Source organism: Aulostomus chinensis, chromosome 3, assembly GCF_037954235.1.
Source record: "Aulostomus chinensis isolate RoL2024-O1b breed Wild chromosome 3, RoL_Achi_v1.0, whole genome shotgun sequence".
Classification (NCBI taxonomy): domain Eukaryota; kingdom Metazoa; phylum Chordata; class Actinopteri; order Syngnathiformes; family Aulostomidae; genus Aulostomus; species Aulostomus chinensis.
This window is the reverse complement of record NC_141322.1, coordinates 23970437-23991238: the sequence shown is the minus strand read 5'-3', so window position 1 is coordinate 23991238 and position 20802 is coordinate 23970437. Positions and strand designations below refer to the sequence as shown.

At 41.9% G+C, this 20802-nt stretch overlaps 1 protein-coding gene across 1 annotated transcript in view; it reads right to left on the bottom strand.

Moving 5' to 3' along the window:
- The window catches only part of LOC147268343 (guanine nucleotide-binding protein G(s) subunit alpha-like), a 28163-nt gene extending 10775 nt beyond the window's left edge, over positions 1–17388 (bottom strand). The window contains exons 1-5 of the mRNA XM_086199856.1: positions 15763–17388; positions 14297–14369; positions 10741–10795; positions 10236–10355; positions 4752–4849 (exon numbers count right to left, since the gene is read on the bottom strand). Coding sequence (XP_086055982.1) covers positions 4752–4849; positions 10236–10355; positions 10741–10795; positions 14297–14369; positions 15763–15901 — 485 coding nt within the window. The 5' untranslated portion in view covers positions 15902–17388. The remainder of the gene's footprint in view (positions 1–4751; positions 4850–10235; positions 10356–10740; positions 10796–14296; positions 14370–15762) is intronic.
- Positions 17389–20802: the final 3414 nt, after the last annotated feature.

Here is a 20802-nt window from a genome sequence, read left to right as displayed (position 1 = left end):
GCATACATATATTATATACACATTCATATGTATGTGTTTATGTATATATGTGTGTGTGTGTGTGTAAATAATACACACACACACACACACACACACACACACACACACACACACACACACACATACACATGGTTGTGCAGTGATTAGCACTGTCGCCTCACAGCAAGAAGGTTCCGGGTTCGAGTCCCACAGTCCAAAGACATGCAAATGGAGACGAGACTGATTGATACTCTAAATTGACCGTAGGTGTGGCTGTGAGTGTGAATGGTTCTCTGTCTCTATGTGTTGGCCCTGTGATGGACTGGTGACCCGTCCAGGGTGAACTCCGCCTCTCACCCGAAGGCTGCTGGGATAGGCTCCAGCCCCCCCGCGACCCTCAACAGGATAAGCAGTAGAAAATGGATGGAGATATACACACACACACGGGTGTGTTAGGGGTGGTGGCATACTGGCGATGGTGACATGTTGTGATACCAGTATTATTTTCAATGAGGACATGACTCGCAACAGCACGATGAGCTAACTAGCGATGCAACCGTGATGATCCGTGACCCGGTTCTGCACGAGTGTGATGTGTGGATTAATTGCGATATTTGCTTGTGTGCTCTTCAGCGCGCTGCCCTGTAACATTTTAAGTTAATGGCTGGCTCCATTTCTCGGTTCTTTCTTTGTGCCCCGTCGTTCGCTCTCGCTGAATGAGCGAAAATAATGATGCGACTTTGACAATGAATCAAGCGTGATTTATATTTAAATGAATAGAGACATTCGGTTACTGAGGGCCAGTCACACAGTTGCGTAAATGCTGTATCTGTAGCATCAGTCCAGTGTGAGAGTTTAAATAGACGCTAATCAGCAGATCATTTTGACCGTTAATGATTTCTTCTTTCACCACCGTCCATGTCTGACTGCCGTCATCCATTGCACCCCTGATATATACATTTAAATACACACAAGAGGGTTGAAACAGGCGGAATCATATTTTGAGTATCCTTCTTATTTTTTGTTACACTGTGATATAAATACGTCACCACGAAAATAGAAAAAATACAGCTGCCGACTGCTGCTGACACATCTTAAGGAGGATACCAGCTACCAGTTTTCACGTTAAAAACACATAACGAGCAGTTTCACATTCATTCCACAACATAATTCTGTTTGCATTTACTTTCTAAAAATGTATGGACCTTTAAGAAAATTTAATCGGATGATGCCTGTTTTTTACAATACAACAATGTTCTAAAAATCATCCGATCTCGCTGAAGTTCCAGGGCGCTCGCTCACAGGTAAAAAGTCCCATCTGGGTAGAAGGTGTAGCACCATTTTTTAAATGTTTGTTGTTTTACTTCTATGAGATACTGTTCTTGTTTTTGATTTGATTATAAATTGACTTTGGGCAGCTACATTTCTAACACACTCCTCCCCGTTGAGCAAAAAAGCCAAAAACAACAACAAAAAAGTAACACTGAGCCTTGTGACTGTTTTGACAGTTAAAATGACTGCTGGGTGAGGTGTGTATTTGTTGATGGTGGGGATGGTGCGTGATGTCATTGACGAGTGATTAAACAGTAAAAAAATAACAATTAAGACACGTGCATTTATCACAAGAACATTAAAACAAACTGCTCTCAGTCAGTTGAGCCGCTCCAGGCTACTCTTTATTTATTATATAAAATTTCAGCTTTTAAGATCTTAAATGAGATTTATTTCTATACACAATCTAGAAGTCAGTAACTCTAAAATGTCAAAATTTTGCCCAAAATTTTAAATTGTCGTCTTTCAAAGACCAATCAAATGTCTTTGCAATGTGTTTTCAGTCTCAAACAGATTAACAGTTAAGTTAACAGTTGCAAAATATTTTGACAACCAGAATGGTGTTAAATTTAGCTCATGTGATTTAACACATTGAAATTACAGCTCAATTTAGCCACCTCATCCAGAGAACTCGGAGGGTGGCGTGGCTCAGAAGCAAAGTGGCTGTCGAGCAACTGAAGGGTTGCTGGTTTGATCCTAACTTCCCTTCATAACCATGTTGAAGTATCCTTGAGCAAGATACTGAACCCCAGTTGCGTCTGATGGCCCTGTGATGGACTGGTGACCCGTTCAGGGTGAACCCCGCCTCTTGCCCTATGTCAACTGGGATAGGCTCCAATCCCCCTTCCCCCGACCCTTAACGGATAAGTGGTATGGATGGATCCAGAGAATTCTTCAACATATAAATCTGCTATTAGAAAACATTATCATATATTTTTCAGAATTTTACAGAACTATAAAAAGTTCTGCAACACATCAGCAACACAACTAAATTTACAATGCCGACTTAAATACCTGGTAAACCAGTGAGTGAGCTCGTAAGTAACACAATATTAGGCTAATATTATTAGCCATTTTCCCAAGACTGGCAGATTCGCATTTATTCAAGTCAAACTTAAATTAAAGGCACAACAGAATTCAGACGCCGCCTCTGAATGAGGACCTCAATGCTTCCTGGTCGTTCACATGGCACTAAGCGCTGTCCAGCCCACAACTCCGTCTTGCAGGGTTTCTAGTGACAGCGAACTAACAAACCAATGTGAACCAAACACAAAACATCTACAAATAATCAAGGACAACAACATTGCCAAACACAAAGCATGTGACCATATAAGGCTTCAGGAACAACAACCAAAAACAATACAGATGAGCATGACGGAGCAAAGACAGCCAGGGAAGCTCCTGTGACTTCCTTCTCATCAGACAGACAACAAAGCATCATCACCCCAACAACTTCTTCTTCCCTTTCATCTCTTATCACCACACCGATCGGATGTATAACTGCTGAAGGAAAAAAAACTAAAGAGCTGAGGCGGGGGTGTACAGTGTGCCATGACTATGCCCATGCTGATCAAGGGGTGACATTTTCATTTAACGCTAACAACCTTCATCAATAATACTGAAGTTGTCTCTCCTCTAACACACTCGCTCATTCTTTCTCCTTCTGCAGCCTGCCTGGGTTAAAAATAGCCCTCCCCTCTCTCTGCTTCTCCATTTACATAAGCACACAGAGGGGGGAGGGGAGGACTTCCGGTCTGGCCACCCAGCCCAGCATCTGATCCATAACACTGGAGCTGCTGGGTGGAGGAGAGGTGAGAGGAGAGGAGAGGAGAGGAGAGGAGAGGAGAGGAGAGGGGATCAGAGGAGGAGACTCTCCAAACCTCAAAACTCTCTCCACAATTATATTTCCTGTCATCTTTTCAAGAGCCACTACTGACACCTGACCTCCCCCGAAACTTTCAGTCGCACACAGAAGCAAAAAGCACCTGAGACCATGCATGCAGAACAAGTCTGTACATTTAATGTTGGGGGGAAAAAAGAAGGCGATTGATGAGTTCAGTCTAACTGAAGCTGGACTCGCAAACACATTCAGGAGCTTTGATGTCAAATATACCAATAATTCGACTGATAACATCATGGCACCGTGCTCATTCTCTCAAATGTAAGTCAAACAAGTGATTTATTTGGTGAAAAGTGAACTTTACTCACCATCAGTGTTCAAAAGGAAATCAATTACTTAAAATGCATCTGTAAACCTAACATCCACACTGGGAATGGTCACCTTAACCATCATTCACTGTGAATGATGTTCATGCAGTGCAGTTAACGCAGATATATTTCTGTCACCAATTATTTCTAGGTACGATTCTGAATATCTGAGACGATACCAATACTCATGTTCCATCAATACCACCCACACCAGCTGCGATTATTCGCACACTCTGAGTTGACACCCACCTACACAGAGCTGAAGCGTGATGCTCGCACAGCCCCGCCTCCTCTCACTCACTAACACTACTGTGTTAGTGTTGTCACTTGTCTCATTCGCTCCACTTTTAGTTCGGTCAAGAAGGCAAGTGCAGACACGCTACAAACACGTGCTAACCAAAGATGTTAACACTACAAATTTAACTTGGAGAAGCACCTCAAGGACACGCTAACCTCTGTATCACAGGGTTGGAGCGAGCGCCCATGTCAACATCCCTGAGGCATTTAACGAGGCAGCCCAACACACTGCTGGTGATACAACGGCGGTCCAACAGCCGTTTGATGGAAAGCTGTGCTTTGAGCTAAGTAAGATCTATAGGATATAGAAATCTATTTTTTAGATTTGAATAATATATATATAACATCTGGCCTTCTCATACAACAAACTGAACCAAAACTCCTTCGTGATACTTCGTCAGCTTACGCAGTTGCCTTTTTTTCTGCTGTGGGAAAGGCTCACCACTTCTGGTTAATACATTGTGGTATGTGATGAAAAAAGGTGAACCGGAATAAAGTCTGACTTCCACCACCTGTAATAGCGCCACCATGCTCCAGTGAAAATATCAATTGTCCCCCCTCCAATCAAATAGCCTAACTGAGCTGTAATATAGCTGGACTGCAACTGTGGATATAAACCCTCTCAATGTTAATGCAAGCTAGGGAGAACAAACAGCCTGTCACTGTCAAGGTGGCACAGCGTTTGCTGTCACCCAATGAACCTTGACACCTCACACTCATACAAACCACACGGCAAAACACCCAAATACTCAATGCAGTGTGCTGACTGAGCGGTTTGTTGTGCATGTGCATACAAATGTGCGAATTTAAGAGAAACAGGGAGACAAAGAAAGCATGTCTTTGTGAGTGGGCCTGCACTTGAGAGAATCCTGAGATTATATGCACAGCACCTGTAGTTGCAGTTGCATGTATAAAGGTGAAAGGAAGAGACTTACTACTGTGCGCAGTCAATGAGCTGATATTCGTTGGACCTTTCCCAGCAGGCCCGCACACCTTCGTCCTGCCAGAGGAACTTTGCATGGTCATAAAACTCCTGGAAAGAGAAAGATGGATCTAGATCAGCAACATTCCACTCATTTTAAATAAAAGGTGTTATATCATACGAAGACCTAGAGGAAAGCTGTATATGTGGGTGTCTATCATTACAAGAAACAGGAATTGCAAACTTAAACATAAACAAAGTGCAACTCTATCTTTTATTTGCAGCTCACAGCAAAGCGGCAGTGTCTTTGCTAGCTCCCAACCAACACAGCTCGCGTCTGGTGCTTCTTTGTTTAATAGCAAAGTTAATTGTGCCCATCTATGCACTCATGATTATTTTTAAAAGAGGTGTGGTCAGACACGTTGTTGGCACATTTCTATCTTCACGAAACACAAAGTGTGTGTGCCACTGACTGACAAAACCTGGTGTGAACTCACAGGATCAGTAGTTTTCTTGTTATTCACACAGCAAGATCTGGCACATAGGTGGGTCGCAATACACACGTGCTCAGCTATACTCACAGGATGCATCGCAGTACAAACATTTGGAAGTTCACAGCAATATCGCGACATGACAGACAGAGTCCCGCTGCTATGGATGGTCTGCTTACGTACTTTTGACTGTGCCTTCAACTTGTTTGATAACAGGATATACAAATATACCATGCAAATGAATTCAATACCTGCAGCAACTCCACAGTCAAAATTCTATGTGAATTTCCCCATAATGAAAGATGCTGTGCACATTTGTGCACAAAGCACAGCAGCATAACTCCAAAAATTTTTTTAAATCAGAGCCATCGTGTCACGAGCCTTGGACAGGATTTCTTCGTTGCATTTTGTATTGGTGTATTGTTGTTTCGTTGGTGATTTACTATGAGGAAAGGAGAGGACATGTCCATGCGCACAATGATATCCCTGCACAACAACAGTCATGGGACATCAAAGAAACAAAACAATTTTCTGGTCTGGAAATCAAAAAAAAAAAAAAAAAAAAGTCCAGTTGTGTCCTTGGTAGAAATCCTGTGGTTTTTAAAGGGAGTAGGACATAGCAATCTGATGGGTTTCATTAAGGTACGTCCAAAAAGTACCTATGATTCATTTGCAACCCCTTTCTGCTGCGCACCTAAATTTGTGCCCGGTTTAAGTATTTTTAAACTAATCTGAATGGATTGGGCAGGCCCCTAGTTCACTTGTGCCCTTTAGACCACAGACTATAGATGGTTTAAATAGGGCTTATATAATTCTAAAAATTGTTCAGACCAAAATAACGCTGCATACAGCATGAAAGAAATGGGTGGCAGGTAATAAATATAAAAGTTGTGGCTGCGTGGGGCATTCACAACAAAGCAGAACGGTTGGTAGAGCCCGGGTCCCTCGGTTAACATTGAATTACTTTTTGGCTCTTGATGGATGAAAAGAGTTTAAGGACAGAGGGGAGGGAGGGAGAGAGAGAGAGAGGGAGAGAGAGAGAGAGAGAGAGAGAGAGAGAGAGAGAGAGAGAGAGAGCGGGAGAGGGGCAGTGATACTCCCCTGCTTAGTTTGGAGTTTAAGGCCAATTCGGAGAGCAGCAGTAGATGAGCAGGGCTCTGGCAGAGGCAGGAAATACAACAGTTCACTGGGTTCATGAAGAAATGGAGAGCTTTGTACTGACACAAAGCTTAGCTGTCCCTACATAGGGGCCTATCTCCTCACTATGATCTTTACTTGGTCAAATACAATGCAGTCAAGCACAAATAAGCCATTATGAGACATAGCGTTACAATGTGTACTCCCTAAAACCTCAGCTGAGAGCGAAAGGAGGTTTCGGTCAGTGCCATTTAACTGTCGGATTTTTACAAGATTAGGAAACTGACCAGGATACTTCAGAGGGCTACATGGCTGAGATACTTGAGAACCACTGAAAACTAGCAGTATTGCAGCAGCTCCACGCTGAGCTCCTTCAGGTCTGGGGCCTCATTTATAAAAATGTGCGCAAGACAGCTGAGTGCAGATGGCGTAAGGATGAAAAAGGAACTGCACGCAGACAAAAATATCCCAATTTATAAGACAGAGCGCACACACGTTCAACACCTGGAAATGTGCGCACCTCACGTCCAGCCCTCGACACGCACACGTTCAACCTTAAATGGTTGATGTAAAGCAGCCGGTGAATATTGAAGGAATGAAAAGAGCCAGCTGAACAGCAGCTCCTCAGTGCGCACGAGTGTCACTGCAGTAGTCATGTTTTTACAGCAACTGGACTGACGAAACCACACCGTGAAGACGTGACCGCATCAATCTCAACATTTAAAAATGGAAGATCTTTGGCGGTTCATTTTTATACTGAAGCTTCGTCTTGGTGAACTTGTCTGTGGTGTGATAAGAGGATGAGGAGCGTCACGACGAAGAGCTCCTGCTGGCTTTATTTACACACTCAATAGGCAGCGCGTGTGTGGCGAAGTGTGTGAGGTGGTGGCATGTTCATGTTCACAGCAACAATTTTACAAACTAACAACTACATGAAAACTACCATGGTACTTGGTGATGCCCACGACAGAAGAGAACCGTATTACAAAGTAAGGTCAAAAAAGAAAAAAAACGCAATGTAAAATGAGCAATTCCAGATTATTGTAGCTTCTCTCGGAACAGAACATCTACACGCGTGTATGACTAGTGCCACATCAATATACAGAAAAGGCCTTAATGCGAATAAAAAGCGAATATAACAGTCACACAAATCCAGGAAAATCAACAGGTCTTGTTCTTTTCTCTCTCTCACTCACTTTTCCTCCCCCGCTAACAGCACAGTCAACCAGTCCAACTGGTTTCCAATAGGCCCTCAGGACAGGCAAGGGGGAGCAGGCCGAGGAGGAGGAGGAGGAGGCGGCGGTGGAGGAGTGAGGCTGTGCCCATCAGATAGTTTTCTACTCTACTCTCTTCCGGAACAGCAACCGATTCACATCAACAGGCAGATTTGGTTCAAACTCATCCAGACTTTGCTGCTGAGAGTTGATGTTTCAATAACAGCAGTTTTTAAGTAACCAGCAAGCATTATGCTGACATCACTGTTTAGTATTACTCCAAAAGCACCCTCCATATCCCATAATACAAAAAATTAAAATACAAAAAAAAACAAAAAACAGAAGACTTTGTGTCAGGCCTATGTGTGAGTGCTGGTCTTCCCTCCATCAACAGTAGAATAGAGGTCTAGTGACAGACCGCCCGAGGGAAGGGTCAGCTTCAGATAGGCCCGCATGAGAAACTTGCCATGACGTTACAGAGACAATATCAGGAGACTTCCTTTTGCTTACACACAAATATACACACTCTTGGCTGGAAACTCAGCTGCTAAAAACAAATCTGCACGGCAAAAATTACCTGTTCAAATACTGATATGATTGTGCTGGCAGAAACAAAAAAGGCAGTTACAAAAATTTATTCTAGATAAACGTTTCAAAAGCTATTTAACGATCTTAAAAAAAAAAAAAAAAAAAAAGATAGGGAGCTTCTGATGTCTGACAGAATCACATCTATATTTTATTAACGTCCCGTTTCACTTGATCCAGACAGGACTCATCAAACTAGTAAAAAGGAATTAGTCCATAAACACGCTTCAGTTGGACTTAAATGTACATCATGTGGAAAATTCCAGGTGAACTGAACATGACTTTATATAAATTTGACACTAACGGGGCTTGAAAAGCATTCGTTTGCCTGATTTTTGTTAATAATGAAGAGCCGCACAAGGGAAGAGTAAATTATCCAATACTTGATTCAACAGTCAACCAGGGAGTTTACTTTCAGTGGCAGCATCACACAGTCCTATCTAATCTAACATCACTCAGTTTTTACATCAGAGGAACTTCATTTCCATGATTTGATGACTGACCAACAGACTCATTTGAATGTTACATGCAGCAGAGGAAATGCTTTCACTCCGAATGTCGTACAGGAGGACAGTTTCAGTTGTCGGTGCTTGAGTTTACTCAGCGAGACCGAAACCCTGAACAACTCCAGTGGCCACTCTCTATCTCCTTAACTGCAGAGAATCTCCTTGATCATGACTCAGCACATCTCCATGATGTTTGTACGCACAAATGTCAGAAAAGGTTGAGTTATTGTGTTCGTCCAACTAAAACTGGACTTTGAATCAATTTTAAAATGTTAGCTGACTGAAGCCGTACTTTTCAAAGTTGGACTGGCATACCTAGATCATGTGGTTGGGAATCAAATTACTCTGGCATGTATACACTTTTTTTTTTATAACAATCCTTGAATTTAAGCCCACATCCACCAAGGATGCCTCTTACTAATTTGTTTGGATTGTAACCAGCTGAAAGGGGCATAGTGGGACAACGACAGAGGCACCTTTGAATGACCTGTTACTACATTGCGACTGCAACTCCACTGTGTCACAAACTCAGCAAAAACTTCATATTTGTCAAGACATGAGGGCGTAAATTAGGAATAACACCAGCCACACATTATTCAAATGAAACAGACACAGCAGAGATTACATCCCCTAGCAACCGCAGTATACAGCAGGATTAACATCAAAAGCTATCGGGATGAGCAGACCAAAACAATGTAAAATATTTTTGATCGACTAATCTACAGCATCAGTTTTAAACACCACAAGATAGCGTCAGTAAACAGATAAATAAATGGTCTGGCAGCGGGACCTACAGCGACTCCCTGAGAGGCCGAGGGAGCAGTGTGCAGCCCGAGGGGAATCCCCACCGGAGCCTGTGTGTTTGAGAGGGCCAGGTCCCACCAGGCACATTTAGCCTTATTACAGACAATCAGCGTTAATAGGCCATGTGGATCTCTCAGGTGAGACGCTCATTCAATTGACAGGCTCCTAAGTGGGAGCACACCTGCTAATTACTGAGTCACTGCGCAGACACACACCAGGCGGACTCATCGAGGCTGCTGTGTGTGTGTGTGTGTGTGTGTGTGTGTGTGTGTGTGTGTGTGTGTGGTCCCTAACTCACCCACAGAGCGCCTACTCAGGATACCCGCAGGCTTCCCTGGGTCATGTGAAAGACATGCAATTACCACTGATTTAATATCAACTACACAACAACAAAAAAAAAAAAAAAATTGAGTTGACCTGCGTTGTCCGTGTGGTATCTGACAAGGAAATTACAACAGCAAAGCAGGTATTGAATTTAATTTGCCACCTTTTATTTTTCACTTTTAAATGAATATGCCATTAAAAGACCTGCAGGTAACACTGGCATCAACACTGCTGTGAGTTTTGTTCATACCGGTTGATTCACTTATGCTAAACTGTCCAGTAATACGACGTTGTACCATGATGAAACAAACCTTTCAGCTAGATGTGGTTATTGGTGTGAGCGCAGCACTCGAGAGAAGAAAGAAACAAACTTCGATGGAAACACCGACACATGTCAGAGAGTGTGTGCATCTAACTGAAACAGGGTGCAGCTTACCGAAGGAAACTCAAAATCCTTCTGGTTTACTTGGTTCGTAACATAATCGACTCGGGATTGGTTTGCTGGGGAGGCTAACTGGCATGGCGGTGTGAGTGAAGGCATGGCAGCCACAATGGTCTGGATGGAGAAAACAGAGGAAGAAAAGATAATGTGACCATTTTGATAAAGACAGGCTCTCACACAGGACAACATGAGTGAAGAGGGATGATAGACTTTATATCTTCACTACATAATAATTAATAACTACGCATTCATTTTGAAGGTAAAGGGTTGCTCCGTGTTCATTTCTCACTTCTTCAAAAGCTTTAAGATAATTCCAATCTTAGTGAAAAACAACAAAAACTGAAATTTTTGGCAGGTTTTTCTTGAGTTTTGTTACAAAGTTAAAAAAAAGGCCTGAAAAAAAAAGCAAATGCCTACCATTGCTACTTTCTGGGATAGAAACATGACAAGCTGTTCCAAAACATCATTTAAAACTCAAAAAAAAAAAAAGATTTCTTACCTCTATAGCTTCTTTAATGTTGTTTTTAATATCATGTATTTTCTGTTTTTTCTCCCTGTGAAGAACAAAGAAGAGTCTGTTATTTATTTTTCCATAAAAAAAAAACAGTAAGCGCAGTGCATAACCAGCTCGAGCTAAGAGGGTTAACAACCATGACAGTCGCTTTGTTTACCTGCTAATAAAACATTTCCTAAAAGTGCATGTATATGGCTGTAAATCCAAATATAGATAAGCCAGCTGCACGAGCAAACATTACGTTTATTCAAATGATCTGTTCAACAACTTTTTCCAGTGGGTTTTTATAAATATGCTGTGTGACATGAACTTAAACATGAACTCCAGGGCCTCTGTGTAGACCTGGAGGAGATCGATTATACCAGAATCAGTAGCTGACGGCTGCTCCACGTGCACTGATACATTCGATTCGCTGAACAAGTGCAACAGCAGAGCACGTTTTAGTTGTGGCAATGACATTTATTGAGGAGAAAACAAGAGTAGTGGTGGTGGTGTGTGTGTGTGTGTGTGTGTGTGTGTGTGTGTGTGATGTGGATGGCTTAAACAGAAAAATGTTCATCGTACAGGGTTGTTGTCTATAACCCATCGTGCACAAAGTAAAGATTCTAAATATAACCGTATACAATGTGTTCCCCATTTTCATCCATTTATCACTGTAATGACAAACAGAAGTTCTTGCATGGCAGTTAAGCTTAGTTTGCTAACTACCTACCTAGCAACTGTGCGTAGTAAAGGTCTAACGTCTGAGCGGAAAGTCTTTCAGTAACCGGGAACAAAGACAACTCGTTTGCAGGGAGACTGATTTACACTCTAAAAAGAGCGAGGGGGTGAGTGAGTAAGCTCAATAGTCTTTAAATGAATGGTTGTTGTATTGGTACAAAACTAAAAAAAAACTTCTTTATGGGAATAATATACAAAGATAAAGATTCATAATGTAAAAAAAACAAAACAACAAAACTTTTAATAATGGGCTCATGTTGATGTAGAGTGACTTTACATGAGCATCACTATATTCTGAGCCTGTACAGCACTCAGGCTCATCTTTAACAGGACAATTTAGGTACAAAGGGTTTAATAGTGTTCATAGTTCTTACAGTTCTGTGCTAATGAAGCCTGAACTCTCAAAAGAGGATAATCTATATCATCACCATAATTGTTTGCCTACTCGCGGACCTCTCAATCACAGCTCACATCTTATTTTAAAGATTAAAATCAAATTTAAAAAATACAAAAAAAAAAACAAAAAAAAAATCCCAGGAAATTCTTAGAACCAATACTCTGAGAAATGATGGCGTGGGGCCTGGGGGATTATCCATCATCTATGACTGCTGAACAGAAAATCACATACTTTTATACTCTGATGATTTGTTTCAAGTCATACTAGAACTCAGATGTCTCTCTGGTACGACAGTCTGAGGACTTGCTTGTGTTCCATGTTTTATATCATTCTTGGACACTGCAACACACCACACGGGGTTCAGAGAGTCAAACGACACTTTCAATCAAGCTGAGAAAATCTGCAGATGACTAATGTTGTATGTGATAATTTCTCAACTGACACCGACTTAAACTGATGAACTATTTGGGGATTAAAATGAGGACAAATGAAGACGTTCCATGCTGTGGATTAGTGATTAAAATAAAAGAGGACCTTGATTCTCTGGTTTTGCAATAGAGTTGTATATGGAAGAACGATTGTCAATACTTATTAGTCCACTGATTGATTTTTCTATTACTTCCCGGGCAATAAAACTAAAACAGGAAAACGTGCCCATCATTATTTGATCAAAACTTCATCTCTGAGTTTTCAAGCAACATGAACTCCATCGAGCGACAGCAGTTTGACCGAAGAAAGACTGAATTCCTCATTCCACCCTTTCTTTGCATTGCTTTCTTTTATCACTGTCCTCATCCTCCTCTTCCAGCACTGGCTGCCACTGCCCTGTACCACCGCGGGAAACCCAGCGAGGCCAAACCCTCCAATGTGAAGAAGAGTACGACAAACCCCTGAGTCGAGCGCGACAGGAGTCACGGCCGAGCGTGGATTTGTCATTACACCGCAGCGCCTGGATCTGTGAGGAGCATCTGTTCAACGTGACCCAAAAATAAGCACATGATGATGCTTCTACCCCCAAACCCCTTTCTAGGAAACCGATGAGTAAGAATAGAAAAATGTGACTTTTGTTTCCATTGCATCAACTTGGGATCGGGTTTTAGGAAATTCATAAGACGTTGTGGCTTGAAAACGCCCAGGGCAATGTTTCCAGGAAAACCTGAAACAGATAAAGCATTCTTCTTGTGTCTTGTAACTGAAGTATTTACGCCAAAACATTCAAGATATCTATCCAATACATTTTATTTCATTTACCTCATTAAAGCATTATGGACTGTTTATTAAAACAACGACAAGAACTGATCTTTCAAAGCCAACGGAAGAAGCTGGGTGTTGCTGCTGTACGAGACAATATTTAATCACCATCTACAATGTTTAAGTTTCAAGTGGTTTAAATAAATTAGAGCTGAACGATTTGGAAAAAATACCAAATTGCGATTTATATGAATGACACTGGAATTGCGATATGACTGACATGATTAAAAGGAAGTCATATTTTTTGTGACATTATTAACGCATGATATTTTGACCAATAACCACATGTAGAACAGCTGTAGTTGACCCAACCGTCCAACAGTGTGTACCGATTAGTTCTGGTCTCTCGTTGTCTCGCTGGTCCACTTGCTAATCTATGTTGCTATGTAGCTACATCGGACGGGTGTCAGAAGTTCCTTCAGAAAGCCCAATAACTGGTGAAGAATTAGGAACTAATGAAGGGGAGGATGAAGGACAAGCAAGTAGCACTGCTAATGTTTATCGAGCGGTTCAGATGCCGCTCATGTTACTGGGAAAGCTGGCGGCTGAGAGGACGTGAAGAGCGACTGCTACTTGAATGCAATGTTTCCGTGGTGACGTTTGCGTCTTCCATCCAACCACTAATCCAGAACCCGAAGAATCAAACTTGGCCATTACACCCGATTTAGCAGACACACAAACCAACAGTGTTAAGTGAAAGTGAAATAACTGCATGTCATCACATGCACATCTAAAATGTATTTGACTGTTGAGAACTTTTGAGAACTGACTGGTTCCAGTCTCTTCTGTCCTGTTCTCTGCTGACGTTGTCCATCTCCGCAACTGTCTTGTGAGGGGTTTTAAAGTTGTGCTGAAGCAAAAGTTTCCACACAGTTGACAATTAAGCTGAACTACAGACAATGGTTCCCTGTAATCGTGTGCCATCAGTTTTATTTGACATCACCTCTGTCATATGTATATTATAAATTCAGTAATAATTATCAGCTCTCTTATGAGTTCAGCACAAAAACCACCAATCCTTATGAGCTCCACTTAAAAGTTTGCCAATTCTCTTGAAATAAAAGTACCAAAAAAAATTTAAAAAAAACCCTATGCATACACTGTGCGTAGTTGTTTAGTGAATCAAATGTGCTGCAGGCGTTCATGTTACATAAAAGAAAGAAAGTAACTCACTCTGCGTTGAAGCCATTGACGTGCAATATTCGCATCTGTTTGACTATCGTGCTTTTCCCGGATTCACCGGCCCCTGAGAGCAGAGAGAGGAGAGAGAGGGAATTGAGTCAGGTGTTCTGAAGCAGGAAAATTCACAAAGAAAACACAATGTGGTTCCAACTGAACTGGTGATTTATAGTTAGAACCTGATTAAAACTGGATGTGGAGGACCCGGGTTTAGGGAGAGTGCTGGTGGAAGGTCAGACCAGTTCCAAGAGCCTGAAGCCGGATATATTTGAACTTCAAGGCTTTAGGTAGAACGCTACCAGACCTGCTTAATCTGTGCCATTCCAGTTTTGGTACCAATGTCTGAGAAATACTGCAATTCCTTTATAAATGTTAAATAACTGGACTAGCGCGCAGGCAGGACGAATCAGCCAATCAAAGATCCAGGTGAAATCATCTTGAAAGCTCCTGTCCGCTGCCTTCAAATCTGAGGAACCTCAGACTCAGTCTAGACGAGATCAACTCACTCTCTCGTGAAGATGGCAAACAACATCGAAGAAATGTCTCCTGCTACAATTCTGGTGCCATAAATGGTTTAAACCATAGAGAGCAAAAGTTCTAAACGTGTCATTAATCCTGTCAGATTGAACCTGAAAGAAGCCAGACCATAACATCTCCTGCTGCAGACACTCGGAGGTCGACTTCAGGGATGCTATTTTGAGTTAAGTGCACAAATCTGGGATCAGTTTCAGATTAGAATAAACGGCACAGTCATTGAAGGGAAGCTAGTAATCCTGATAGTAACCCTAATTTGCTCATCGTACTCCAAGCGGCTTAGCAGGATAGTGGTCATGGCCTTAAGGTCCATACAGTATCATGGCATTGACGCCTGACAGAGCTACAAATAGGTTTATGACATACAAATATAGAGCCGCCTGTAGAGTTTACAACCATTAATATCTCAGAGTAGGTGGTCTGTAAAGGTGATGCCAAGGTTTGACTGCAATTAGCATGAAAGATAAAGTTTAAGGGGCTAAAGGACAGATCCACATCCCCTACACGGCGCACAGATGAAAGCAACACCCATGCTAAATGCCTACTGGTGGCCTCTGCAAGGCGTCTGTGTGTGCTGCCTTCACACAAATGGAGGGTGCCTGCGCTCCGTCTCTCACATGTTCCGTAATCATGTGCAACGGATGCAATAGACGGGGCCTGCTTCTCGAAACTGTCCCGTATCTACAAGACACGGTGACCCCGCCGGTGTAGTGACATCATGTCATTGCATCATTTGTTGATGCAGGCAGAGGAAGTTTATTCACAGGTACAATCTGAAACAATAGCCGTTACATTTGCAAAAAAACAAAACAAAACAAAACAAAAAGACAGTGGAAAATAATTTTACGAGGGGAACATTTCGTCACAAAACACACACACATACATAGAGATATTTCTTAATTAATGATAAACTTGACAAAACCTACCTAATAGTAGTAGCCGGTGAGTTGCCCGGTATATCTGTTTGTCTTTTTGGAGTTGCTTCTCTATCTTTTTGTTGGCTTCCCTCTGTGCCTTCTCCTCATTTCGTTGGTCTTCGGTCTTACTATTGCCAAGACAGCCCATCTTCCCAAAAACCCAGTGAAAGGTTGGAGGGGAGGCAGGGTGGTTGGTCGGGTGAGTGGGTGCAGGGAGGGAGGAAGGGGAGGGTGTTGATTAGAAGAAAAATCAATCACTCCTAAATTCCTAGACTTGCCCAACGGAGGAACACCTGGCTCAAAATGGGTGACATTGATGTTGCCAGATGTTAAAACAGGAGGACTCCACCAGGCACAAGACGGATGGATGGATGTGGATACTTGCTGGAAACTGTACCACCAGAGATCAGTCAGGAGAGGGGCTTGATTCCTGGGTTTTTTCACTGTTAATCCGCAATGAAGTCATCAACATGGATATGAGAGGAGATGTGAAATTTCCAGCTTTGCAAGAAGTGAACCTGCTTCCTTATCATAAATTAAACGCTGCCTTCAGAAAAATAAATCTTCACGCTGATGCTTTCTTTTCTTAGCAAATGTCTCCTCCGGTGCCCATCTTCGGCAGATACCTCACACTGCCTTTCAATTCATTTCCATTTACAACCAACAGCCCCCGTTTTCACAACCTTTTTATTATTATAAATATATATTTAACGTTTTTGTTTTTTGTTGTTGGTTTTGTTTTGTTTTTTTCAAGGGGCTGATTGCAATCCGTTCTCGGCCTAAATAAAGCGGGTTGATAAATATCCCCCCCCCCAAAAAAATTAAAATAAAATAAATATTTCCTCTTAAAATGACGGCATGTGAATCATCAGGCTACACCGGAGCTTCTTTCTCGAGCACAACAGTCTTTCAAATCCGTCACATTACACCCCGTTTTTCAGGGGTTGTCGTCGTCAATGTTAGCAACCTTATCAATAATATCCTGGGCTTTTTTTTGTTGTTGTTGCTGTGGTTGTTGTTTTTTGTTTTTTTTGTTGTTGTTGTGTTTTTTTGGCCGATGTCAAAATTATATCCTCTCCCCGTCAACAGAAGCTGGTGCTGCTTTTACGGAGGGTTTTGACCAGACCCCAAAAAAGGCCCCTTCTCCGTCCTTTTTTCTCCCTGTAACGTTAATTTGTATTTCTCCTCACATCGGAAAGCTTCTCGGGACCAACAACGTCGGCTTTCGGCAGCTCGGTGTCCTTGAATAAAACGCAATATCCAGGTGATATATGGTGAAATCCTCCGTTATTCCCCCCTCTTGGCGCAGGTACAGCCCGCTGTCAAGTCTCTCAGTTTTTTGTATTCCCTTTGAATCCGTATGGTAGATTATGGTTAACGTTACATGTGCATGATACATGAACGTACCGCGTTGTTTTCAATCACTGATCCAGCGGCGAGACAGTTCTTTTCGCCGCCGAGGGGTCGCGCCTGCTCCGAGGAAGCCGTCGGGGAAGCGAGAATTGTCTCTTTTGCGGTGTTACTCAGAATTATTTTTGCCCCCTTTTTCTCTGAGAATTGTACATTGAGATAGATAGCGTTGAAGAGGTGGGGTGGGGCAAACGGCTCTCACGGAACCCTGGGAACGACGAACGGCGGTCAAGCTCACCGGGAGGAAAAGGTGCACTTCCGTTTGCAACTTTCACAATAAAGTGTAGTGGACGCGTCATGGGGGGACGTTTCGTTTTGCTTTGCTGATTTATTTATTTTTTTGCAGGATCCCTTTTGTCTTTTCTTTTTTTTTTTAATAAAATTTTCATTTATCATACGTTTATACACTAGATACACAGACAAATACACAGTTGCATGAAGCAAAAAACAAACTAAAAACAGAAACATCAAAACAAGGGTACATTTTTTCATGGGTATAGTTGCATTTTTACATTGATTTTTGGAGGAATGGATGCACTCTCAAGTTGTTCTTAGTGGGGGGTTGGGGTGTAACTGGGGCCACAGAACAACCTATTACATTGTGGTGTAAATCTGTCCAAGCTTCAGCGCTTACCCTGATGGAGCCTTGTGTTCTACAAATTTTAAACATTTCTCTCCCTCAAAAATGTTCTTTTTCGAGTGAAAGTCTCCTCAGAGAGATCTCGATGACCACATGTAGATGAAGAGGGAGAGATTTGTTCCGTTGAACAGTTGTGATAAAGGGGAGGAGAGTAGAGAATGACTCCTTTAAGGTCAAATGCAAAGTGCTTGAAAAACAAATTAAAGGGGGAACAAACTTCTAGTTAATTGATACATTGATTAATAAGGCACAATAAATTTTTTTTGTCTTGATTTATTTCTAAAATTATTGTTGTCTTGACTTATATAATTCTGTTTCAATCAGGAGATACCAGTACGCTTCAATTTGCAAAGTATTTTTTTCCTTTATGTAATTTATAGCTTTGTCAGGGTAATGCCATCAAAGACTGACACTATTATTTTCTATAGTCCATATTGACATTTTTTTTCCTTGTGTGAAACCAACCAAAACCCATAGTTGATCTATGACAACGTAATTCAAAATTTGTTACACTTGCTTTGTTATTTATTTGTGCCTGATGTGTTGTGGATTCCAAAACACTGGATGTTCAAAAAGGCCTTCTGGGAAATCTTAAATTACTTAATCAGAGATCATAAATATTATTGTAATACCCAAACTTATTAAAACAACTATATCTTTGCACTTGCAACATTTGAAATCTCAGATCCACAAATATCACCAGAACATAAAGGAAAAAAAAAGGGGGGGGGGGGTTGGGGTCATGCACGCACACATGAAGTGACATCAGTCCCCTCTCTTACCTAAACCAGGGGCTCAATCGGGTTTTTAGTTTGAAGTTACGCTTTCAACGTTTCCGGTTTTCTCCTTGCCTCCACTTGACGCATCTGGAATGAAGCAGGGTCGGATCATGTGATTGCCCGAAGCGTCACGGAGCAGAGGTACAGAATGGGAGAGGCGCCCTCTTTGAAGTAAAACTATTGTCAACCTGTCCATCCAAAATGAATCGTCAATTTCATATTTATTAAGTTATTAAAATATCCACTGACAATACTAGAAGCTGCGCAAGTTTAATAAGGACCACACATGGTAACCTTGTCCTGCAAACCTCTTCAGAGTTCTGCGCAGGGCGTGAGTGGGTGATGGGGAGAACTAGACTTCCTCTGTAGCATCTTCGGTTGCATTTTGACATAGTAGATAGAAAATAATTGAAAAATCCTTCAAGAAAGGGCGGAGACACAAAGCATCCTCCTCTGAAGTGAGGCGTCTGTCTCTGCCACCACCACCACCACCACCACCGCAGCATCAAAGGAGCGATATTAGTGTCCATCCACCCAGCGGAGGTCCATGCAAAGACGCTTTAGTTTGAAGCTGTTGAGGAAGCTGACGGTGGCCAAACACCTTCCTCAGACACTTCACAATCCAGGTCAGGACTTAAAATAATAATTGTCACACACAATCTCTGACTGGCCTACAAGGAGTTTAAAGGCCCAAAAATCCAACAGTCTGACTCAGTCAGGCGCCAGCAAAGGGAAGAATTTGGCAAAGCATGACATTCATGCATCAATGTTGTTATTCTCTCCACTGTGTCTTGTGTTAACAGACTGTCTAATGGATAAGCAGTTGGGTGTAGATAAGTAGGACTTGGCCAACCTGGAAATGCTAACCTTTGACCTTTACAGGGGGACTTCCTGACTGCACCACAGGAGGGACGAAGTTATGCAATCCAGACAATATGTATATGAGAGTTCTGCAAAAAAAAATCACCACGTGACTTATTGAGTGTATTCACGCAAGATTAACATGACTATTGACGCTCCATTTTACTCATCTGGACACAATTCAAAGAGGTTACACTACGACAGGATTGGCAACTCAGTATCTATGTTTGGTGATACAATGCTAACTTTCCTATTAACACTTCCTGTCTGGCATCATGTGGCAAACCAGTTCAACAAACCACACGATGCAAAACTCATGTAAATCGATGCATGTTGGTCATTGGTTCGCTTCCTGTTTCCAGTAAGTCATGTTGCTACTATGAGTCAGTTTTGGCACCTGGATGTCTTCAGGCTACGACCTCAATCAAACAATTAGGGCCAGATTAGACCACAGTGGGGTTAAAAGATAACACTTGATTTGTGGAAAAACTTTGAAATTGAATATAATTTTTTTTATTTTCCTTTTCAACACCTTGCGAGATATCAAAAATCCCTTTTACGACATTGTCTACAAAAATCAGTAAGTAATTAGTGTTTTTAAATTCTAAGGTGTCAGAAATGCATAAAATACTACACATTTCTCCTACTCTAGGCTAATTTGTTAGTCTTGGGGAGATCTACTGCCTACTGACTTTGGGGCATGTGAGTCAAACTCTGCCATGCCAAAGTCTCAGTCACACGTGGGTTCTGAAGTCCCAAAGCAAAGCCTCTGCCCCTGAGATACTGCCCCCAGGACTCAATCTCAACTCGTTTTCCCTCATAAAGAATCACCTAAAAATGACCATGACTTAAAGATGAGGAGTCCTCACAAAAACTGTAGCCCTGGTACCTCCAGCGTCCTTGTACCGGTCAGTTCAGAGGGCCTGTGAACCTCCAAGAGCAACATAGATCCAGCAGTTTCGCAGCTTTGTTTGACCCCGAAAACCATCTCAGTTTAGATTTGTTAACTACTGTCATCACTCATCGTTCGGCTTCAATTATTCATCATGCGATAAACGTTCTGTCAGTGGAGACAAAAAGGACGATTGGGCAGTGCACTACTCCTAAGTTTGTCAGTTCAGACCCACTAAAATAAAGCTGCTGGAGACTTGTGACCCCCTTTAGGAAGTATAACGCTCTACGCCTGCTGGAAGTTTGTTGAATTAAAGCAGATTTCACATTCAGCTGCTATTTTTTATAGCAGTTATGGTACAATTAATTATTTTTTAAGAACAGTGATGAATTTCAAAATCTTTTTTGATTTCTGGAAAGCATCTGGGGACAGTCTGGTCAAACCGTATGGCAGCTGCAACATCATTG